The sequence below is a fragment of the Cynocephalus volans genome, chromosome 10, assembly GCF_027409185.1.
Source record: "Cynocephalus volans isolate mCynVol1 chromosome 10, mCynVol1.pri, whole genome shotgun sequence".
Taxonomy (NCBI): Eukaryota; Metazoa; Chordata; class Mammalia; order Dermoptera; family Cynocephalidae; genus Cynocephalus; species Cynocephalus volans.
In genome coordinates this window covers 108,277,389-108,302,060 of record NC_084469.1, presented here as the reverse complement: position 1 = coordinate 108,302,060, position 24,672 = coordinate 108,277,389, and the positions used below count along the sequence as shown (strand labels likewise).

Here is a 24,672-nt window from a genome sequence, read left to right as displayed (position 1 = left end):
TTCAGAGATAAAATATGACTGATACGTGAAGTTAATTTACTTTCAGCAAGAGGCAAGCAGAATCCACTTTATGGAGAAGAAAATTTGCAAAGGGAAAGTGGCAGATAAGAGACATGCTGTGGCCTGTTAGTGGACAAAGAGAGAATCTGAATACAAGTATGTCAGATTTTAAAGCCAGTTCCCCAAAACCATGATGAGATTCCAGTCTTTCTTCTCTACTCAGCACTGGCAACCTGCTTGATCCAGGATCACCAATTCCTCATTCATTTGAGGCAGATTTTCCCCTGAGTACAAACAATGCTACAATTTGCTCAATACAGTCAGGCTTCTTCATCAGGATTTTGCATCTGGGGATTCAACCAACAAAGGATCGAAAATATTTGGGAAAAAATTGTGTCTGTACTGAACACGTACAGACATTTTTCTTCTTGTAGTTATTCCATAAAAAATAGAGCATAAGAACTATTTACATGGCATTTACACTGTATTACATATTGTAAGTAATCTAGAGATGATTTAAAGTATACAGGAAGATGTGCATAGTTTATATGCAAATACTATGCGATTTTTATATCCTCGGGGGGCAGGGGGAGGTCCTGGAACCAAACCCCCATGGATACCAAGGGATGACTGTAGCTTTAATTCAACTGGTGTTTTTTCAGGTCTACGATGTTCTTCTTTAGAAATAGATCACTCCAATAAATAAAAACCAGAACAACTTGACATAAGTGAGCCAGCCCAAGAAGCTCCCATTTTCCCACGTGAACCCCAACTGATACAGAAGATAAGAGTAAAAAACAGAATATCATGAAAATAAAAGAATGTTGTTTAAATTCTAGCTAGCTTCTGTTGCCAGCTGAAGGCTCTGACCCCCAAACCCACCTTCATATAAAGAGATGTTATGCAAAAAATGTTAAGGACATAGCAGCACCACGGTGAGATGTGCTCTGGGTGTACTCAGAACGATGAAACAAATTTAAAAGGTAGTAAATTTTTAGAGCTGTTTAATGTGTTAGTGGACCAAGAAAAACTACCACAAATTTTAACGTTGAGAAGTGTTCGTTTATTCCAAAACAATTGGATCTGAAGACAGTTGTCAAAGAGGATTAGCAAAGCGGTTCCCACTGAGAAGTTTCCAGAGGGCGCCCTTCAGCTCTCGGTTCCGCAGGCTGTAGATGAAGGGATTCAGCATGGGTGCAACCAGAGTGTACATCACTGTGGCTGCCAGGTCCCTCTGGGTGGTGTGGGTGGATACAGGGTTGAAGTAGACCCCAATGATCGTCCCATAAAAGAGAGAGACAACACAGAGGTGAGAGCTGCAGGTGGAGAATGCTTTCCACTTCCCCCAGGCAGAGGGCACCTTCCACACGGCCATGGCAATAGGTGTGTAAGAGGCTATGATGCACACAAATGGGATCAAAACCACTGAGCCCCCGAGGACCAACATCAGCATCTCATTGATTTGGGTGTCAGAGCAGGAGAGTTTGATCAAGGCATTGATGTCACAGAAGAAGTGTGGGATCCTATTGGTGCAAAAGGACAAGCGGGTCATCAGGAGAGTGTGGACCATGGAGATGAGGTTGGCTGAAGTCCACGGAATGGCCACCAGCACAGCACAGCGAAGGCTGCTCATGACAGTCACATAGTGCAGGGGACAGCAGATGGCCATGTAGCGGTCATAAGCCATGACTGACAGGAGGATGCTATCGGCTCCCCCAAAGGTGATGAAGAAATACATCTGGGCCAGGCAGGCAGAGGAGGACATGGTGGTGTGCCCACACAGGTGGCTCGCAAGCATGTTGGGGACTGTGGTGGAGGTGAAGCAGACATCCAGAAGGGACAAGTTGCTGAGGAAGAAGTACATGGGACTGTGCAGGTGAGGGTCTGAGACGATGGCCAGGATGGTGAGCAGGTTCCCCAGGCCCCCGATCAGATACAGGCTGAAGGACAGACCTAAGAACACCTGCTGCTTCTGGGGCTGCTCAGAGAGGCCGAGGAGGACGAACTCAGAGATGCGGGTCCTGTTGTCCATGTCCAGGCAGTTCTGAAGACAGAACTGAGGTCGTCAACAGTGCAGGGTCCTGAGGACAGAACAGGTCACCTAGTTGCTGTCCTTCCCCCATCAAGACTCAACTCACTTAAACTCTCTGTCCCAGTGTCCTCGTCTCTCACATGGGGAATTCATGATCCCAGCCTCCTAGGGTCAGTTTAAAGATTAAGTCAGAAAATATGTTTAAAAGGGCTTAAATCCATCCCTGCCATTGAATACACCAAATACTTACATTAGGTAGTGTAGGAACCCTTAAGTGATACCGTCAGAAGAAAGAGTCATTAAGAGCATGGATTCAAATCCCAGCTCTACCACTTGCAAGCTGTGTGACTTTGGTCAAGTTCCCTAACCTCTATGTGCCTCTATTTTTGCATCTGTAAAATGGGCATAATAACATTAAGTCCCCCGTGGGGACAATTAGCATCTATACCATAGAGTTGTTGTAAAGAGGATATGGGTTCACATGTAAAGTGCTGAACCTTGCTCATAGTACTGAGGGTTAGGAACGTAGGGACTGAGAGCACAGGCTCTCAGTCATATACTCAGGATATGCCACTGTATGCACAATGTACATCTGTGTGTGAACATACATATACTGCAGGTGACAAGTGTCTGGATTCAGGAAGACCATCCTCCTTCATACATCCTGACACTTTTCAATCAATGGCTCTGAAGTTCAGCTGTCAGTACCCACCTCTCTTCAAAATCCCACTTGATTTTCTTTTTGCTAACAGGGCTGCTGGGTATGGCCACATGAGTGGTGCACTGCAGTATTCCACAGGGCTCCCTTCTCATAGATGACGACCTGCACAGCCCCAGCCTGCACAACCAAGTCTCAGACTGGGAAGTGTACTCAACTCCTCTCTCAGCTCTCACATCCCATTGATTCCTAATGGGTGGATTTAAGAAATTCTCTTGGAGAGAAGTAGAAACTTCATCTCCACAGTTAGGAGCCCAGTCCAGGCCACCATTATGTCCCTCCTCGGTGATCCACCCTTCAATGCCTCCTCATGTCCACTCTCATCCCCTGCTGTCCATTACCCATATTGCAGCCAGAGTGACGTTGTGAAAATGCTGATGAGATCTCACTCAACTTCACCTCCATGGCTCACCGTGGTTCCTCTTGCCCCCAGACATCTTAGGCTTCTGTTATCCCTTCCCCTTTGTACACTTGGCTGCAGCCTTCCTGGTTTTGTTTCCTGCTTAGGGCCTTTGCACCTGCTGTTCTTCTGCCTGGAAAACTCTCTCCCCTCAGCTGTACCTCATCTTCAGGTTTTCTTCATGGCTGCAGGGACATCTTCCTCGATTCCCCACTATTGGATCCAGCTGAGGGTTCTAATCTCTGGCACTACTGACACTTGGGGCCAGATCCGTTTTTGTGCTGGTGGCTGTCCTGCACATTGTAGCATGCTGCGCAGCACCCCTGGTCTCTACCCACTAGATGCCAGGAGCAACCCTTCTACTCCAGTTGGGACAAAGAAAACCATTCTGATGGTCTGGTCTAGGGATGTTAAAATCACCCCTATTTGAGAGCCACAGATCTAGGTTAAGTCTCCCTGCTCCCCTCCCTCAGCAATCGCACACATCCTCTAACTTTGAGCAAGACAATGATATGATCTAATGAAAGCACACACCAGCCTTTGAGCCAATCACTTACACATTCCACTTAACCCTCATCAGCCCCACGAGGCAGCCAGCTGAGGCTCAAAACCTAAGTCCTGCATGGAACTAGGATTTGACCCAGGCTGTGTTCCAGCACCCACTCTCTTGACTAGTGCGTGGTACGCTACCCGTCCAAGAGTCTCTGAGGCTGGGTACTCACACTCCTTGTAGGCTAACTGAGCAGAGACCTCCCCAACCTCAGAGGGTGCAGTTCCAGGGGATCTTTCCTGAGACCAGCTCCCCTGCAGCTAGTCTTCCTGATACTTACTTGACCACTTACTATTGAGCCTCCATCAGATCCCAGGGCTCATCCTGTTTCCAGGGATCTTGGGCTTCCTGCTGCCTCGTTTTAGCCTTGGGACTGTGGGGGAGGAGCATGTTTTCTCAGGCAGCATGCGACAGAACCACCACAGGCAGGTTTTTACTTGACTCTGTGGCCTCTGGGGCATGATCCCCAGAGAACCTTGTTGGAGTAAGTACAATTAGCTTGTCTTCCCTGGTGGAGACTTGAGCTTATCACTCCTCTGAGAATGAATTTGTTCCCAAGAGCACTGGATTAATTCAAATCTATTTTGATAAGGAATAGCATAGTACTCAATTTCATGTAGTAGCTTTAAGTATATCATTAGGAATATTGTTTATGTTGTTGTATTTTTCTGTGGCTGGAGCTGTACTGAGCATGTAAGGTGTTATAATTATCACAAAAACCCAATGAGGAAGAAAACTAAGCATCCCACTTGGGCATCATCACACAACTTGAAGTGGAAGATCTGGTATTTAGATCTAGGTCTTCTGGCTGGAGGCCAAACTAATGAACACAAATGGCCCTAAGCACATGGAAAACGACATTCACTCCTTTCTTTGGATGACTATTATTGCATTGTAGGGATCTACCAGTTTGTTTATCCAGTCATCTGAGGATGAACATTTGGGTTGTTTCTACCTTTTGGCTGTTATGAATAGTGCTGCTGTGAATACTCACATGCAAGTATCTGTCTGAGTCCCTTTTAAAAATTCTTTTGGGGATATATATGTAGGAATAGAATTACACAGTCACATAGTAATTCTATGTGTCACTTTTGAGAAAATGACAAGCTGCTTTCCATAGTGGTTACACTATTTCCCATTCCTACCAGCAATGCATGAGGATTCCAATTTCCCTGTGTATTTCTCCAAACATGCTATTTTCTCCGTGTGTGTGTGTCTGTGTGTTTATTATTTATTTACTTGTTTGTTTGTTTGTTATGAACATTTGTGAGCTACAAAGCGGATTGTCAGCCCTTGTGCTCATGTGGTATTTATCCTTCTGTGCTTTGCTTATTTCACTTAAGATGTTTCTCTAGGTTCACCCATGTTGTTGCAAAGGGGAAAATTTTGTTTCTTTTTAAGGTACAGTAGTATTCCATGGTGTATATACAGAACACTTTCTCTATCCAATCATCCATTGATGGACATTTAGGTTGGTTCCATATCTTGGCTACTATAAACAGAGCTGCAATGAACATGGGAGTGCAGGTATCCCTTTGACATGATGATTTCCATTCCTCCAGGTATATACCCAGAAGAGAGATTGCTAGATCAGTTGGGCGATCTATCTGTAGTTGTTTGAGAAACTTCCATACTGTTTTCCATAGTGGTTATACTAATTTACAGTCCAACCAGCAGCATAGGAGTGTTCCCTTCTCTCCACACCCTCGCCAGCATTTGTTATTCACCATCTTTTTGATTATAGCCAATCTAACTGGGGTGAGGTGGTATCTCAGTGTAGTTTTAATTGGTGTTTCCATGATGACTAGTGATGTTGAGCATTTTTTCATGTATCTGTTGGTCATTTGTATGTCTTCCTTTGAAAATTTTCTATTCTGCTCTTTTGTCCACTTTTTAATTGGGTTATTTGTTTTTTTAACTGTATAATTGTTGAGTTCCATGTATATTCTGGATATTAAACCTTTGTCAGATGCATAGCTAGCAAAAATTTTCTCCCACTCTGTAGGTTGTCATTTCACTCTGCTGATTGGTTCCTTTGCTGTGCAGAAGCTTTTTAGTTTGATATAATCCCATTTGTTTATTTTTTCTTTTGTTGCTTGTGCTTTTGGGCTCATGTTCATAAAGCCTGTGCCCAGATATAATTGCTGAAGTGTTTCACCTATATTTTCCCTTAGTAATTTTACAGTTTCAGGTCTTATAGTTAAGTCTTTAATCCATTTTGAGTTGATTTTAGTGTATGGTGAGAGATGCATGTCTAGTTTCATTCCTCTGCATATGGATATCCAGTTTTCCCAGCACCACTTGTTGAAGAGGCAGTCTTTTCCTTAATGTAGAATTTTGTTGCCTTTGTCCAATATCATCAGATGGCTATAAGCCTGAGGAGTGATTTCTGGGTTCTGAATTCTACTCCACTGGTCTGAAAGTCTATTTTTATATCAGTACCATGCTGTTTTGGTTACAATGACTTGGTAATATAATTTGAGGTCAAGTAGTGTTATGCCTCCAGCTTTTTTTTTTTTTTTTTTTGTACAGGATTGCTTTGCCTATTTGGGGTCTTGTTTTTCCATATGAAAGGTAATATTGTTTTTCCATTTCTGTGAAGAATGTCATTGGTATTTTGATGGTGATCGCATTGAATTTGTAGATCACTTTGGGTAGTATAGACATTTTCACAATGTTAATTTTTCCAATCCAAGAGCATGTAATATCTTTCCATCTTTTTGTGCCTTCTTTAATTTCTTTCAGAAGTGGTTTGTAGTTCTTATTGTAGAGGTCTTTCACCTCCTTGGTTAAATTGATCCCTAGGTATCTTATTATTTTCATGACAATTGTAAATGGGCTTACTTTCTTTATTTCTCTTTCTGTTAATTCATTATTTGACTATATAAATGCTACTGATTCGGGGGCATTTATTTTTTATCATGCAGCATTACTGAAGTTATTAACCAGCTCTAGGAGTTTTTTGATAGAGTCTTTAGATTTTTCTATATACAGAATCATGTCATCTGCAAATAGAGAGAATTTGACTTCATCTTTTCCAATCTGGATTCCCTTTATTTCTTTTTCTTGCCTGATCGTTCTGGCTAGTACCTCAAGTACTATGTTAAATAGAAATGGTGAGAGTGGGCATCCTTGTCTTGTTCCTATTCTTAAGGGAAAGGCCTTCAGTTTTTCCTCATTCAGAATGATACTGGCAGTGGTTTGCAGTAAATGGCTTTTATTGTGTTGAGATATTTTCCTTCTATACATAATATTTGGAGAGTCTTATCATGAAGGGATGTTGAATTTTGTCAAATGCTTTTTCACCATCTATTGAGGTAAGCATATGGTCTTTCTCCTTGAGTTTGTTGATGTGATGTATCACATTTATTGACTCTTGTATGTTGGACCTTCCTTGCATCCCTGGGATGAATCCCACTTGATGATAGTGTATAATTTTTAAAAGTATGTTGCTGTACCCTGATTGCTAATAATTTGTTGAGGATTTTAAGATCGAGTTTCATCAAGGATATTGGCCTATAATTTTCTTTTTTTGTTGTGTCTTTTCCTGGTTTTGGTATCAGAGTTATGTTGGCCTCATAGAATGAGTTTGGGAGAGTAGTGTCTTTTTCAATTGTTTGGAATGATTTCAGGAGAATTGGTGTTAACTCCTCTTTAAAAGTTTGTTAGAATGCAGCTGTAAAACCATCTGGACCCAAACTTTTCTTTGTTGGAAGATTGCTAATTATAGCTTCAATCTCATTGCTTTTTATTGGTCTGTTCAGGTTTTATATCCCTTCTTGGTTCAGTCTTGGTATGTGTATAGGAACTTATCCATATCTTCCAGATTTTCATATTTGTTGTCATAGAGTTGTTTAGAATAGTGTCTACTGATTCTTTGTATTTCTGTAGTATTGTTTGTAATGTCTCCCTTTTCATTTCTGATTTTTGTTATTTGGGTCTTCTCTCTTCTTTTTTCTGTTAACCTAGCTAATGGTTTGTCTATTTATCTTCTTGAAAAAACAACTTTTTGCTTTGTTGATCTTTTCTATTGTTTTTTGAATCTCTATTTCATTTAGGTCTGCTCCAGTCTTAATTATTTCTTTCCATCTACTACCTTAAGGTTTAGATTTTTGTTTCTTTCAAGTTATTTGAGGCATCATGTTAGGTCATTTATTTGAAGTCTTTCTGTTCTTTTGATATAAGCATTTATTGCAATAAGTTTAACTCTTAGTACTGCTTTTGCAGTATCCTACAAGTTTGAGTATGATGTATCTTTATTTTAATTAGTTTCTAGAAATTTTTTGATTCCCTGTTTAATTTCTTCTGGGACCCATAGGTCATTTGGGAGCCTATTGTTAAGTTTCCATGTATTTGTATAGCTTCTGGAGTTTTGCTTATTGTTTATTTCCAAGTTTAGTCCATTGTGGTCTGAAAAGATCATTGCAATGATTTCAGTTTTTAAAAATTTGCTGAAACTAGATTTGTGACCTAATATGTGGCCTATCCTGGAGAATGTACCATGAGTTGATGGGAAGAAAGTGTATTCTTTATTTGTTGGGTGAAATGTTCTGTATAAATCTGCCAAGTCCAATTGGTCTAGGATGTGGATAAAATCCTGTGTCTCTTTATGGACTTGTTGCCTGGAAGATCTGTCCCATTGTGAGAGAGGGGTGTTCATATCACCCACTATTAATGTATTAGGTCCTATTTCTTTCTTTAGGTCTAAGAGTGTTTGCTTTATATATCTCAGTGTTCCAGTATTGGGTGCATACATGTTCATGATTGGTATGTCTTCTAACTGGATTGATCCCTTTATCATTATATAGTGGTCTTTTTTGTCTCTCCTTATGTTTTTTGGTATAAAGTCTATTTTGTCTGATACAAGAATAGCTACTCCTGCTCACTTTTGGTTTCCATTTGCATGGTATACCTTTTGCCATCCCTTCACTTTCAGTCTATGTGTGTCTCTACAGGTGAGGTGGGTCTCCTGAAGGCAGCATATAGATGGGTCTGTCTTTTTAATCCAATCAGTCAGTCAGTCTGTGTCTTTTGAATGGGGAGTTTAGTCCATTCACCTTTAGAGTAGTTATTGAGAAGGATTGTTTAATTCCTGTCATTTAATTGCTTCTCATTTAGATTGTTTAAATATCTTTTGATCATCATTTCCCCTTTTATTTCTCTTCTTCAATGTTAGTTGTGAATTTAAGGTGGGATGATTTAACTTCTTTCTCTTTCTCACTAGCATTTTTGTTTTAACAGTGGGTTTTGCTCTTTCTTGTGTATTTGTGATGGTGGTCACCGTTATTCAGCTTCCACATGAATGATTCCCTTGAGAATTTCTTGCATGGCTGGTCGTGTGGTGGTGAACTCCCACAACTTTTGTTTGTCTGGAAAATACACTATTTCTCCCTTATTTCTGAAGGAGAGCCTTGCTGGGTAAAGAATTCTTGGCTGGCAGTTTTTTTCTTTTAGAATTTTGGATATATCATTCTACTTTCTTCTGGCCTGTAGTGTTTGGCTGAGAAGTCTGCTGTTAGTTTGATGGGGGCTCCCCTATAAGGGACCTGATGATTTTCTCTTGCTGCTAGTAGAATTCTCTCTTTGTCTTTGACCTTTGCAAATTTAACTATAATATGTCTTGGGGAGGATCTTTTTGGATTGAATCTGTTTGGGGACCTTTGAACTTCCTGGATATGAAGGTCTGTATCTTGCCCTACGCCTGGGAAGTTTTCTGTTACTGTTTCCTTGAATAGATTTTCAATACTTTTTTCTTTCTCTTCCCCTTCAGGAATACCCATGACTGAAATGTTAGAGCAGTTGAGGTTGTCTACTATCTCTCTTGGATTTTCCTCATTATTTTTAGTTCTTTTTTCCTTTTTTGTCTGCCTGACTTATTTTAAAAAGACCATCTTCAAGCTCTGAAATTCTTTCTTCTGCTTGCTCTACGATGCTGCTCAAGCTCCCAGTTGTGTTTTTTATTTCATTGACTGAGTCTTTCACTTCTAGAAGTTCTGCTGCACTCTTTTTTTTTTTTTTTGTCTTTTTGTGACTGCCTTCACCAGTGCTCAGCCAGTGAGCACACCGGCCATCCTTATATAGGATCTGAACCCACAGCGGGAGCACCACTGCGCTCCCAGTGCCGCACTCTCCAGAGTGCGCCATGGGGTTGGCCCCTGCTGCACTCATTTTTAAGGTATTCATCTTTTTGTAGATTTCCTTCTTCATATTCTGGAGAGTTTTTCTTGTTTCATCATGTTCTCTGATTGAGTCTTCCTTTATTTCTTCAAGTTTTCTTAAGATAATTGCTCGAAATTCTTTTTCAGACATTTCAAGGGTTTCCTGTTCCATGGAGTCTGACTTTGGAGCATTACTTTATTGTTTTGGTGGTGTCATTTGTTCTCTCTCTCTCTCTCTTATTTTTTTACGTCTAGTACTTTTTTGTTGATGTTTGGTCATTTGGTAGAGGGTTTTCTTCTATTACCCTCAGGCTGGCTGTGGAGTGGCCCTGGTTGCTACTGTGGTAGTGAATTGTCTTTGATTGACAGTAGATGTGGTGGTGGTTATGTTAAACCAACTTGGGTCCTATTCCAGAATGTGTGGTTGTAGAATGAGCCCCTAGTGCCACACAGTTCTGCTATGCTCACCTTGGTGGGTCAGACCCCATGGGCTGTTGTTCTCCTCCGGGTCCAAGGAGGGGGGAGGGACCACCTCTAGCCACATAGTTCTGCTGTAGGGCTCACCTTGGTGTGGGCCAGGCTCTTCTCATTTATTAAGGGTGTAGTATCTGCATTCTTACAACATGATCTCTTTCAGTGTTGACTTTTACACTCTGCACCAGCAGGAAGCATAGCTGAGGGTCAAAGGAATGAACATTTCTTATCTGGCAGAGCCAAAGACCAAACCAGAACAACAGAAATTCACCACATCCAGTGGAGACAAGCGAATACATGCTGTAGAAGGAATCCCTTAAATTGCCAAGCAACAGTGTCAAAAGCACTTGGAGAAGAGAGGGGTGGCCGCCTTTCAAGGATGGCCCAATAGGTGGTGCAGAGCCTGAAGTCCAAAATAAACAAGTAAAAAATTTTTTTGTTTTTTCATGCCATTTGTCATATGACAAATATGAGTGTATATGTATGTATTTGTTCACTCTATACCTAATTTTAGAGAAAACATAGCAGACTATACCTACTGTTCTGCACCTTGCTTTTTCTCCAAATAAATGTTGGCTCCCTTAACATGTATGCACATAAAGAGATGACTGCATTACAAATTATCATCTTTCTCATTGATTTTAGAACTAAGTTTGAGGTGGTATTAAAGTATCTAACTTCTACTGCTCTGTAAGAAAAAAAAGCGTGTTTGTGTGTGTGTGTGTGTGTGTGTGTGTGTGTGTGTGTGTATGAGAGAGAGAGGGAGAGAGATGAACTCCTCTTGCTTGGGGCATATTCACACAGACACTGCCAGGGAGCAGTAGCTGGGTGGTTCATGGATTACCATTGGGTGGGTGGTCACCATGGATCATCCAGTTCCCAGACTGGAACAGCTGACCTTTTCTTTCAGAATTCTACCAAGTGTTCAAAGGTTCCTGTTCCTACTTCTGCACTGAAAACTCTTCTGAGTTCAGACCAAATTACCTGGTGCTTAAGACAAGCTCATCTAGTCATTGTCTACAGCCAAATAAAGCAGATGGTAAGGACAGGAGGGAACTTTACAGCCCTTCTGCAAGACAGTGCAAGGTCTTGTCTGCCCCATATAGGATCCAGTACAAACCCCACAGTCCAGCCTCCATTCATGGCTAATCTCTCCCACCCCACTGCCCTACCATGTGAACATGACCCAACCATGCATTTACCAAATCTATAATTTGTTGGTTTCAGTCCCTGTGCCTGGAATTCATTTCCACTTGTTATCTGCCAAGAGAACTCCTACTGATCCTTTAAAACTCAAAGTAAACAAACACTCCTTTGTCCACATTTTCCCCTAAGGCCCAGCATGTGTAATGTGTCCATCACAGACCTTTAAATTGCATGGAGGCTGCTGGATCTTGGATCTGGGACTGGCTATGATTGGTGTGTGTCTCCAGGTCCTAGAATAGTGCTGCGCACACAGTAGTCACTAAATACATGCCTCATATAAGGAGTTCAATGGCAGAGCCTCTCCTACTGTCTGGAATCCAGCCTCTCAAGCCTGGTGAAACCTGGTGTTCAATGTCCTTTAATAACACACCCACATGCAGATTTTCTGAGTGCACAGTAAGTGGCATGTACTGTGTTCATGTGAATGTAGTCAACTCTGTCAGAACCACCCTGCTGGGGCAGTGCTGCTACTAACCGCCATCTGCAGAAAAGGGATTCAGGTTCAGGGATTTGAGTCTGCTATCAACTGAATATTTGTGTTAACTCCAAAATCCGTATGTCGAAATCCTAACACTCAATGTGATGGTTTCAGGAGGTGGGTCCTTAGGGAAGTGAAAGGTCATGATGTGGAAGCTTTCATGAATGGGGTTGGTGCCCTTATAAAAGAGACTGCAGAGAGCTGGTTCACCACTTCCACCATGTGATACTGCAGGGCTGTTGGATGATTACACAACAATAGTTAAGTGTTAGTAGCATATATTGTGCTCTTACTGTGTTCTGCATTTTACATGTCTTGTCTCTTTCAGTTATTACCACAGTCATCTGAGGTGAGTGATCCAGAAATGACCATTTACAGATGGAAAGGAGCACAGCTTAGTGGTTAAGGACACACAAGGTGAAGTTGGGCAGCCTTGGTGCACAGCCAGTTCCACCAGCTGTGTGACTTTGGGCAGTCACTTCAGTATCTTTCAGCTTCACTTTCCTCATTCCTAAAATGGAAAAAAAGGTGAATAAACATAAGGGACGTAAAGATGTTCATTGACATGTGTAGGCAAACGTGGGTGGTGACCACAATTTCTGCTCTAGGCTGCCTGCCCATCTCTGGCACATAGTAGGTCTGCAGTGAGCTGATTGGCTCTAATCTCTGGGGGCTCTTTTTCCTGAGTGTCCAGGATCCTGCCAGGTTTATCAAACTCTGGACTTGCCTCTGACCCAGATGTGAATGCACCTGCCAGCAGGTGAAGTCTCTCCCCACAGAGGGGAGGAGATTCTGCGGGTTGTGCACTCCACCCTACTGAGAGCTCTAGGAACAGTTGCCTGAATTTACTAGCCAACTGGGCTGGAAGTGGTAGTGGGGGGGCTAGAGGGAGATTTGGGGTCTCCCCAACATGGGGCCTCCCCCAAAGAGTACACTCTTTCCCCCACCCTCCTGCTCAGAAGCTCTGCAAGGGTCCCCATCCTACAAGCTCTCACCTGAGACCACCCCACAGGGCAATTCTGGAAGGATCTAGGGAGGTTCAGGAGGGCGGCACTAGATCAGATGTGTGGAGCATCCTGGGTATGGGAGGAGGAGCTAGGTGCTGAAACAAAGGTTTCAAGATATTTGCCCTCTATGTCTCTGGATTAATAGGGCATTGACCCCACCAAATGCGGTGGAGCAGTGAGGCAGAGAAAAAGGGTTTGGGCTTGAGGGTCTGACAAAACTGGGTTCTTTTGAGCTCTGCAATTGGGGCTAGAGGTTTGCCCTCTCTGAGGCTCAGTTTGCCATCCTGTTAAATGGGCTTCTTTCTTCTTCTGTCTGCTGTCACATAGGGCTCTGAATAAAAGAGTTGAGGGGAGGGCAGCCATGTGCACCGTGTTGCAGGTGAGCATCTGACACAAAGCAGGTGGACTTTATGTGGAGTACCTGGCACAGAGTAGACACTCTTTATGTAGAACACCCAGCACACAGTAGACAGTATTTACGTAGAGTACTTGGCATGAAGTAGCTGCAGTTTATGTGGGTCACCAAGCACAGAGTAGACATGCTGTATGTAGAGCATCAGACACAAAGTAGGCATGCTTTCTATAGAGCACCTGGCACAGAGTAGGTACACTTTATGTGAAGTACTCTGCACAAAGTTTACTTTATGCAGAGCACTAGGCACACAGTAGACAGGATTTATATAGAGTATCTGGCACTTTATGGAGAGTAGCTGGTACAGAGTAGATATGCTTTATATAGTTGCCCAGCACACAGCAGGTGTGCTTTATACAGAGTACCCAACACATAATAGAAGTAGTTGACATAGTTTTTTGCACGGCGTAGAGTCCTGGCACACAGCAGTGCAAGTATGAGTGACCAGCCCCTTCTTTTCACTCCTTGTTTGGGGCTCCCTCCTCTCTTCCCCCTAAGGCCCTCATCCAACATTTTGCAAACTGGTTGTTAAACACAGCTACTACTAAAAGTAAATTGTATAAAATTACAATGGAATAAATTAGGGAATCTAGGAATTGTCCTGACCCGCGGGATATTCAACGCAGACAGTGGAGGGGGGAGTGGGAATTGGATGGGACAAGAGATGCGAGAAATGGAGACAAGACAGTATTCTGATCAAGTCTCATTTATTAGCCAGAAGGTCACAGCTTATATAGACAGCAGGAGGGAATCAGCAGATAAGGAAGTATGCAGATGTTTTCTGGGAAAAATCACAGGGCAAATCATTCCAGGAAATGGAACATTTCTCAGCTATCTAAAGCAAAGCAGCGGTGATCTACGCCTAGGGCTGTGCAAGCAGTAAGAAGAAGAAAAGGGCGGAAAGGTCACAGCATTTATATCTTAAGTGTCAGAGGGCTATTGGCAGGGCTTCATGACCCTGGGCAGGCTATGACCAGGCTCTTTGGCCCCGGACAGGTCCCCCTTTTTTACTTTTTCAAACCAAGAGAACCTCTTGGGAACTGTGCCTGTCTTAGGTTGGGGTAACCCATCCCAGGCATGGTTCCCATCATAGAAATGGGTTGCCATTAATGGCAGCCTTTTGTTTAGGGTGGTGCAGGGGATTTACCCTCTTACCCGTCTTTGGCTATCCAGTTCAGCTCACAGAGGCAGCATTTGTTAAGGTGAATGTAGTAGTATATAGGCACCACTTTGTTCTTGCATCTCAAGGCGTTGATAACGGATCTGTGTAGGTCTTCCCTGAATAGCCTCAATTTGTTGTTTAACAAAGGCTGTGACTTTATTAAGTAAAAAGGGCCCCAAAGAAAGCAAAAGAAGCAAGCCTACAAGCGGCCCTAAAAAGGGTAAGAGATAAGGCAGGAATCCATTAAGTCCAGTCCAAAGGGGGTTTTCTGCCAGTTGTTTTCTTCTCTTTTCTAAGTCATCTTGTAGTTGTTTGATACGGTCTCGAACTATCCCAGATTTGTTGGCATAGAAGCAGCATCTTTCCTGTAGGGCTAAACAAACACCTCCTTGTTCTGCAGTTAGTAAATCAAGACCTCTTCTGTTTTGTAAGACTACTTCTGCGAGGGAATCTAATTGGTTTTGGAGGTCCTGTATAGTTTGGGAAAGGGCTTGTACGTCCAAAATCAGCTGGGTAGACAATTTTGTATATTGAGATAGAGAATGGGTGAGACCGGCAGTTCCAGTAGCAACTGCTGCAGAAATTCCCAAACCAGCAAGTAAAGGAATAAGCTGTACAGCCCTTTTCGATCTTCCAGCTATATGGTCAAAAGTAGGGACAGGGACGGGTTCATTCCCAGATATAACATCTACATCGGGCAGAAGGAGAGCCAAAACACATAACCCTGTCCAGTTAGTGGGTAATTGGGTATAAGCTTTATTGCTACCGCAGACAAAAACCGAACTGTTATGGGAACACAAGGAAGTAGAAATGCTGATAAACGACTGACAATTTGCAAACGTAGCAAACCCAACATCGACCTCAAAACTATTATTAACTGAAGGGGAAATGAAACAAGTAGCATTATAAAACTGGAAAGTTTGTACCTACAAAGGGAAAGTTAATGAACACTGATGACCATCAGAATAATTAAAAGACTAAGCGGGAAAAGCAACAGGGACAAGCCGTCCTACTATCAGACAGAGCCAACAATTTTTAGGAAGATCGGGATTGGTGGCATTAAGCAACTTATGAGTTACATAAAGAAGGTTGGAGGTCTGAGGATCAAGCCCTAAATCACCCCTGTTCTTGGGCAGGGCCAGGGGGTGATAGGTAAGTTGAGGAAACAAAATGTCATGCATTTCTTGAATTTTTGTTTCCACTTTTAGAATTCTAGTTTGGTCTTGAGGGCCTCCTCCATCAGATATGTGAATGAGGGGAGTGGTGGACCAACAAACAGGTTGACCTACTGAACCTGTACAAGAGGCTTGGGCATACTTATTCAAGGCAAGCCCAACAGCAGAAGGGGGACCTGCAAGATCCCCTCCAAAAGTCCCCACATAATTTTTAATCAGGGTGGCTGTGAAGTATGTTTGGTTTCCAGAAGTGCACAATTGGTATGAAGAATAACAAGTGCTATGCATAGATTCAGCAAACGTGCTGCAAGGACATGGCTTAAGGCTACCACCACTGCTAGCTATGAACTTAGGTTTTTCAACACAACTATAAGCAGGAGATGATGGGGACAAATAAGCTGAATGGGTATCACAATCTACAACAGATATGTATGATGTAGGAGGACTAGAAACGGTCCCACCCTTGCAATCACATGGTTTCCATACTGTTTGTTCACCAATTGGCGAGCGAGTCCAGGATCTCCAAAGCTGGACTGGACCTTGGGCAGTAGACCAGACAAACCAACAATCAGGAAGAAAATGCTGGTTGCCATGACCCCTGTGGAAAAGAAAAGAAAAAGACATTCTCAGGGATCTACTGAATCCCTGGCTGAGAGGTTGTGATCAACTTGTTTAACCAGCCGTTCTGGCAGCCATCTGGCCGAGTTATGAGTGCGAGAAAGAACACAGACTGGACCTCTACCCCAGATCAAAACTGGATCTGGGCCATTCCAGGAGTTATATAGGGGGTCCTTCCATTTGACCATGGCAAATTGTGATTGGGACTCGGAATGCCAAAAACGGTCAGCTGCTGATTTGCCCTTGACATCAAGATTTAAAAAATTAAGGATGAAAAGGGCATGACTTAGTAAATTCCTAAGGGAGCCTCTTGTGGGGTACCATTCCCCCTTTTTTATTTTTTCAAGGCAAGTTTTTAGAGATAAGTGGGCTCTTTCGACAATTCCTTGGCCTTGAGGGTTATAGGGAATGCCTGTAATATGTTGAATTTGTAATCTAGCACAAAAATCTTGGAAAGCCTTGGAGGTATAGCCAGGGCTATTGTCCATTTTAATCTGTTTTGGGATTCCCAGGATTGAAAAACAATGTAGCAAATGAGCAATAACATGTTTGGTTGCTTCCCCTTTCTGTAAAGTGGTGAGCAAAAACCCACTGTAGGTGTCAATGGACACATGAACATATTTTAGATTACCAAATTCTGATAAATGAGTAACATCCATTTGCCAAAGCATATTTGGGACAAGTCCTCGAGGATTAACTCCCAAATGGGGAACAGGCAAGAGGGTAACACAGGAAGGACACTGTTTAACTATCTGTCTAGCTTGTTCTCTAGTGATTTGAAACATTAACCTAAGTGTGTGAGCATTAATATGATGAAGGGAGTGAGTAGTTTGTGCCTGTGTAACAGGATCAGCGGTAATGGTGGCCACTGTTTTAGTGGCTGCATCAGCCAGTTTGTTTCCCATGGTGAGAGGGCCTTGGAGGTTGGATTGTGCTCTAACATGACATAAAAAAGGGCAAACGTCTTTGTTGAATCAGTTTTTGGCATCACAAAAAAAGCTCAGTGGCAGTGGAGGTATGTTTGATTTGGGGAACTGTTTCTAAAAGGGGGATAGAATTGGCTAAATAGGCACTATCAGTATAAAGATTGAGGGCCTGATTTGGAAAGGTTAAAAAAACCCTGATTAACAGCTTGTAACTCCACAAGTTGGGCAGAAGTATAACAAGTAGGAAAGCGGACTGTGTGGTTATTAATGGTATAAGCTGCAGTCCCTGTGGATGAACCATCAGTAAAAACCAAAAGGGCATTAGTTACCGGCGAGTTACGAGTAACTCAGGGAAAAACAAAAGTGTGTAAGTTACAAAACTAAATAAGTTTATTGGATGGATAATGATTATCTATTGTGCCTTCATAAGAGGCACAAGCCACTACCCAAGTATCAGAATTTTGTAAAAGCCAGTGGACCTGTTGTTGGGTGTAGGGCTGGATTAATTTGTGTGGTTCAAGCCCAAAGTACTTTCTACTATTTTCTCGACCTAATGTAATTAAATCTGCAACAGCATCAAAGTAAGGAAGCAAGGTTTTTTTTGGTGATGAAGGTAAATGAACCCACATAATAGGGTTGTTCTGCCAAAATAGCCCAGTAGGGACAAGAGCCGTGGCCCCGGACCAGGAATGAGCTGTTTTCTTCTCACTTCTTTCATTATTGAGAAGGTTAATTTGTTGTTCTTAGTACCTGTCCATGAACGACAGGTCTTATACAAATATGGATAATAAAGAGACTGATTCTTATAACTGAAAATCTCAAAAGTAAGTTCTTAGGGATGAGTATTTGCTTAAAGAGTAAGTAAGAATGTAATAGAACCCCCCAAAATGGTAACATAGTCTCAAAATTCATCACTTCCCAATTATGTATATTTTATGATTGTCTATGCTATTGAGGTTGTTTATGACTATTGCATGTGCACTATGAAAATCCTCTATAATGGTGGGCTACCACACATCACTCAGTACCTTCAGCCGTGGGGAGAGTATTTACACCATGGAAACTGGCAAATGCTAGCATTACCAATGGAGGTGACTCTGGTGGCAGAGAGGCTAGGGCAGAGGCTCTATTAGAGAAAGGAAGGCATGGAAAGGAGGTAAACTATTCCTGTGGAGAGATCTAGGAATTATACAGAACAGCATTTCATCACCCAAGTTCAGTTAAGGAAAAACTTTATGATTTCCAAAGTCTAGGAAGACAGAAAAAAACAAAACATCAGCAGATGCAGAACAGGACTACCTCAAAAGTAAAAACAGACAGAGTTTCTTATATCAAAAGTTACATTCAATGAGTTTGAGCTTTCTTAATTATTTCTTTTTTCTAAGCCCTCTCTTTAAAAATAAGCACTTTATATCTCTAATTGAAGCAAAAGTTGGCATGAATTCTCAGAAGCATAGTATGATGTTTGTTTTTGCAATGTCGATGCTTTGTTCTGTCCAAAATCCTGCTACCTCTTGTGAACAGATAAAATTTCAAATTCAGGAGGTTCTTTTCAGTGCCTTGTGGCTCCATTTGTCAAAGAGAGAGAGAGTTGAAAATGTTTAACAATCAGTTCAACAAATAACTTTGCATCTCTTGTTTGGAAAAAAATACTATGTTATTAAGGATGATCAAGCTTATTTCATTTAAAAGGCATCTTTAGGTTTCTGAAATTGGGGTGTTTACCTTTCATGAAACATAGAAGTCTGATTTATCAAATGCTTACGATGTAACAAGTCCATCGATATGGGATTAACCACCTGCGAGATTGGTACCATTACAAACTCCAGTTCAGAGATAAAATATGACTGATACGTGAAGTTAATTTACTTTCAGCAAGAGGCAAGCAGAGTCCATTTTATGGAGAAGAAAATTCACAAAGGGAAAGTGGCAGATAAGAGACATGCTGTGGCCTGTTAGTGGGCAAAGAGAGAATCTGAATACAAGTATGCCAGATTTTAAAGCCAGTTCCCCAAAACCATGATGAAATTCCAGTCTTTCTTCTCTACTCAGCACTGGCAATCTGCTTGATCTGGGATCACCAATTCCTTTTTTATTTGAAGCAAATTTTGCCCCGGGGACCAAGAATGCTATACTTTGCTCAATACAGTCAGCCTTCTCCATCTGAGGTTTTGCATCGGGGGATACGACCAACCATGGATGGAAAATGTTTGGAGAAAAATTGAGTCTGTGCTGAATATGTACAGACATTTTTTCTTCTTCTAATTATTCTGTAAACAATACAGTGTAAGAACTATTTACATGGCATTTATGTTGTATTCCATATTTTAAGTAATCTAGAGATGATTTAAAGTACATAGGAATAAGTGCATAATTTATATACAAATATCAGGGGCTTGAGCATCCATGGATTTTTACATTCTCAGGAGTCCTGGAACCACATCCCCATGGATCCCAAAGAATTGCTGTAGTTTTAATTCAACTGATATTTTTTCAAGTCTATAATGTTCTTCATTTTAAATAGATCACTCCTATAAATAAAAACCAGAACCACTTGAAATAAGTGAGCCAGTCCAACATCCTCCTATTTTCCCACGTGAACCCCTACTGATACAGAAGATAAAAGTAAAAAGAGAGTATCATAAAAATAAAAGAATGTTCCTGGAATTCTACCTACCTTCTGTTGCCTGCTGAAGGCTCTGTGCCCCAAACCCACCTTCACATTTTCTAAAGGGATGTTACGTAAAAAATGTTAAGGACACAGCAGCACCACAGTGAGATGTGCTCTGGGTGTACTCAGAACGATGAAACAAATTTAAAAGGCAGTAAATTTTTAGAGCTGCTTAATGTTGTGTCTGTGGACCAAGAAAAACTACCACAAATTTTAACATTGAGAAGTGTGAGTTTATTCCAAAACAACTGGATCTGAAGAGAGTTCTCAAAGAAAATTAGCAAAGCGGTTCCCACTGAGAAGTTTCCAGAGGGCGCCCTTCAGCTCTCGGTTCCGCAGGCTGTAGATGAAGGGATTCAGCATGGGTGCAACCAGAGTGTACATCACTGTGGCTAACAGGTCCCTCTGGGTGGTGTGTGTGGATACAGGGTTGAAGTAGACCCCAATGATCGTCCCATAAAAGAGAGAGACAACACAGAGGTGAGAGCTGCAGGTGGAGAATGCTTTCCACTTCCCCCAGGCAGAGGGCACCTTCCACACGGCCATGGCAATAGGTGTGTAAGAGGCTATGATGCACACAAATGGGATCAAAACCACTGAGCCCCCGAGGACCAACACCAGCATCTCGTTGACTTGGGTGTCAGAGCAGGAGAGTTTGATCAAGGCGTTGAGGTCACAGAAGAAGTGTGGGATCCTATTGGTGCAAAAGGACAAGCGGGTCATCAGGAGAGTGTGGACCATGGAAATGAGGTTGGCTGAAGTCCACGGAACAGCCACCAGCAAGGCACAGCGAAGGAAACTCATGACTGTCACATAGTGCAGGGGAGAGCAGATGGCCATGTAGCGGTCATAAGCCATGACTGACAGGAGGATGCTGTCGGCTCCCCCAAAGGTGATGAAGAAATACATCTGGGCCAGGCAGGCAGAGGAGGACATGGTGGTGCGTCCACACAGGTGGCTCGCAAGCATGCTGGGGACTGTGGTGGAGGTGAAGCAGATGTCCAGAAGGGACAAGTTGCTGAGGAAGAAGTACATGGGACTGTGCAGGTGAGGGTCTGAGACGATGGCCAGGATGGTGAGCAGGTTCCCCAGGCCCCCGATCAGATACAGGCTGAAGGACAGACCTAAGAACACCTGCTGCTTCTGGGGCTGCTCAGAGAGGCCAAGGAGAACAAACTCAGAGATGCGGGTCCTGTTGTCCATGTCCAGGCAGTTCTGAAGACAGAACCGAGGTCATCAACAGTGCAGGGTCCTGAGGACAGAACAGGTCACCTAGTTGCTGTCCTTCCCCCATCAAGACTCAACTCACTTAAACTCTCTGTCCCAGTGTCCTCATCTCTCACATGGGGAATTCATGATCCCAACCTCCTAGGGTCAGTTTAAAGATTAAGTCAGAAAATGTGTTTAAAAGGGCTTAAATCCATCCCTGCCATTGAATACAACAACTACTTATATTAGGTAGTGTAGGAACCCTTAAGTGATACCATCAGAAGAAAGAGTCATTAAGAGCATGGGTTCAAATCCCAGCTCTACCACTTGCAAGCTGTGTGACTTTGGTCAAGTTCCCTAACCTCTATGTGCCTCTATTTTTGCATCTGTAAAATGGGCATAATAACATTAAGTCCCCCGTGGGGACAATTAGCATCTGTACCATAGAGTTGTTATAAAGAGGATATGGGTTCACATGTAAAGTGCTGAACCTTGCTCATAGTTCTGAGGGTTAGGAACGTAGGGACTGAGAGCACAGGCTCTCAGTCATATACTCAGGGTATGCCACTGTATGCTCAGGGTACATCTGTGTGTGAACATACATATACTGCAGGTGACAAGTGTCTGGATTCAGGGAGACCATCCTCCTTCATACATCCTGACACTTTTCAATCAATGGCTCTGAAGTTCAGCTGTCAGTACCCACCTCTCTTCAAAATCCCACTTGATTTTCCTTTTGCTAATAGGGCTGCTGGGTATGGCCACATGAGTGGTGCACTGCAGTATTCCACAGGGCTCCCTTCTCATAGATGACGACCTGCACAGCCCCAGCCTGCACAATCAAGTCTCAGATTGTGTACTCAACTCCTCTCTCAGCTCTCACATCCCATTGATTCCTAATGGGTGGATTTAAGAAATTCTCTTGGAGAGAAGTAGAAACTTCATCTCCACAGTTAGGAGCCCAGTCCAGGCCACCATTATGTCCCTCCTCGGTGATCCACCCTTCAATGCCTCCTCATGTCCACTCTCATCCCCTGCTGTCCATTACCCATATTGCAGCCAGAGTGACGTTGTGAAAATGCTGATGAGATCTCACTCAACTTCGCCTCCATGGCTCACCATGGTTCCTCTTGCCCCCAGACATCTTCAGCTTCTGTTGTCCCTTCCCCTTTGTACACTTGGCTGCAGCCTTCCTGGTTTTGTTTCCTGCTTAGGGCCTTTGCACCTGCTGTTCTTCTGCCTGGAAAACTCTCTCCCCTCAGCTGTACCTCATCTTCGGGTTTTCTTCATGGCTGCAGGGACATCTTCCTCGATTCCCCACTATTGGATCCAGCTGAGGGTTCTAATCTCTGGAGCTACTGACACTTGGGGCCAGATCCGTTTTTGTGCTGGCGGCTGTCCTGCACAGTGTAGCATGGTGAGCAGCACCCCTGATCTGTACCCACTAGATGCCAGGAGCAACCCTACTGCTCCAGTTGGGACAAAGAACACCATTCTGATGGTCTGGTCTAGGGATGTTAAAATCACCCCTATTTGAGAACCACGGATCTAGGTTATATCTCCCTGCTCCTCTCCCTCAGCACCTGCACACATCCTCTAAATTTGAGCAAGACAGTGACATGATCTGATGAAAGCACACACCAGCCTTTGAGCCAATCGCTTACACATTCTACTTAACCCTCATCAGCCCCACGAGGCAGCCAGCTGAGGCTCAAAAACCTAACTCCTGCATGGAACTAGGATTTGACCCAGGCTGTGTTCCAGCACCACTCTCTTGACTAGTACATGATACGCTACCTGTCCAAGAGTCTCTGAGGCTGGGTACCCACACTCCTTGTAGGCTAACTGAGCAGACACCTCCCCAGCCTCAGAGGGTGCAGTTCCAGGGGATCTTCCCTGAGACCAGCTCCCCTGCAGCTAGTCTTCCTGATACTTACTTGACCAGTTGCTACTGAGCCTCCATCAGATCCCAGGGCTCATCATGTTTCCAGGGATCTTAGGCTTCCTGCTGCCTCATTTTTGCCCTGGGACTGTGGGGGAGGAGCGTGTTTTCTCAGGCAGCATGCGACAGAACCACCACAGGCAGGTTTTTACCTGACTCTGTGGCCTCCGGGGCATGATCCCCAGAGAACCTTGATGGAGTAAGTACAATTAGCTTGTCTTCCCTGGTGGAGACTTGAGCTTATCACCCCTATGAGAATGAATTTGTTCCCAAGAGCACTGGATTAATTCAAATCTATTTTGATCGACAAGGAATAGCATAGTACCCAATTATTCTCGTGTAGTAGCTTTAAATATATTATTAGGAATATTGTTTATGATGTTGTATTTGTTCTGTGGCTGGAGCCGTACTAAGCATGTAAGGTCTTATAATTATCACCAAAACCCAATGAGGAAGAAATCTAAGAATCTCACTTGAACATCATCACACAGCTTGAAGTGGCAGATGTAGGATTTAGATCTAGGTCTTCTGGCTCGAGGCCAAACTAATGAACACAAATGGCCCTAAGCACATGGAAAACGACATTCACTCCTTTCTTTGGATGACTATTATTGCATTGTAGGGATCTACCAGTTTGTTTATCCAGTCCTCTGCGGATGAACATTTGGGTTGTTTCCACCTTTTGGCTGTTATGAATAGTGCTGCTGTGAATATTCACATACATGTATCTGTTTGAGTCCCCGTTTTAAATTGTTTTGTGAATATATAGCTAGGAGTGGAATTGCTGGGTCACATAGTAATTCTATGTGTCATTTTCAAGGAACTGAGAAGCTGTTTTCCATAGTGGTTATGCCATTTCCCATTCCTACTGGCAATGCGTGAGGGTTCCAATTTCTCCACGTATTTGCCAAACTGTGATATTTTCTCCATGTGCATGTGTGTATGTGTGTGTGTTTGTGTGCGTGTGCATGGTGTGTGTTTAAATTAGAACCATCATAATGGATGTGAGGTGATATAGATGGAGTATTGATTTGCATTTCCCTCATGGCTAGTGATGTTGAGCATGTGTTCATGGGATGATGTGTTACGACGTGGATGAACCTCAGAAACATCATGGTGAATGAAATCAGCCAGACACAAAGGGTCACACATTATATGATTAAAGTTTTGGAAACTCCCCAAATAGGCAAATCCACAGAGACAGAATATAAATTAGCGGTTGCCAGGGGCTGGAAGATGGAGGGGGGGGGAAATGGGAAGGGACTGTTTCATGCATATGGGGCCTTTTTGGGGGAGATGAAAATGTGTTGGGACTAGATACAGGTGATGGTTGTTGGGACTAGATACAGGTAGATACAACATTTTGAATGCACTAAATGCCTCTAAGTTGTTCACTTTAAATGGTTAATTTTATGTTATGTGAATTTCACTTCAACATACAAAATAGGGTGTTCAACATCCTACATTTTTAAAGAAATGCCAGCAGTAACAACAAAATATAAATTTTAGCCTGGAAAACACACATAAATGCACA

The 24,672-nt window shown here is 42.8% G+C and overlaps 2 protein-coding genes across 2 annotated transcripts; both read right to left on the bottom strand.

The window, feature by feature from the left end:
- Window positions 1-1,096: 1,096 nt before the first annotated feature.
- LOC134387658 (olfactory receptor 1361-like) lies at window positions 1,097-3,155 on the bottom strand. The gene is made up of 2 exons (XM_063110058.1): window positions 3,150-3,155; window positions 1,097-2,044 (listed from the first exon to the last, which is right to left on the bottom strand). The coding sequence occupies exons 1-2, from the start codon at window positions 3,153-3,155 to the stop codon at window positions 1,097-1,099; spliced, it is 954 nt and encodes a 317-aa protein (XP_062966128.1).
- Window positions 3,156-20,254: 17,099 nt separating this feature from the next.
- On the bottom strand, window positions 20,255-23,314 carry LOC134387657 (olfactory receptor 1361-like). The gene is made up of 2 exons (XM_063110057.1): window positions 23,291-23,314; window positions 20,255-21,202 (listed from the first exon to the last, which is right to left on the bottom strand). Exons 1-2 carry the CDS (start codon window positions 23,312-23,314, stop codon window positions 20,255-20,257), a joined length of 972 nt encoding a protein of 323 aa, XP_062966127.1.
- Window positions 23,315-24,672: the final 1,358 nt, after the last annotated feature.

What these genes read in the sequence shown, in the direction of transcription:
- LOC134387657 (XM_063110057.1), bottom strand. Translation starts at nt 23,314, where the DNA reads ATGCCCCGGAGGCCACAGAGTCAG. An exon ending in CCCGGAGGCCACAGAGTCAG is followed by an intron (nt 21,203 to 23,290) that starts GTAAAAACCTGC and finishes TTCTGTCTTCAG; the next exon opens with AACTGCCTGGACATGGACAA.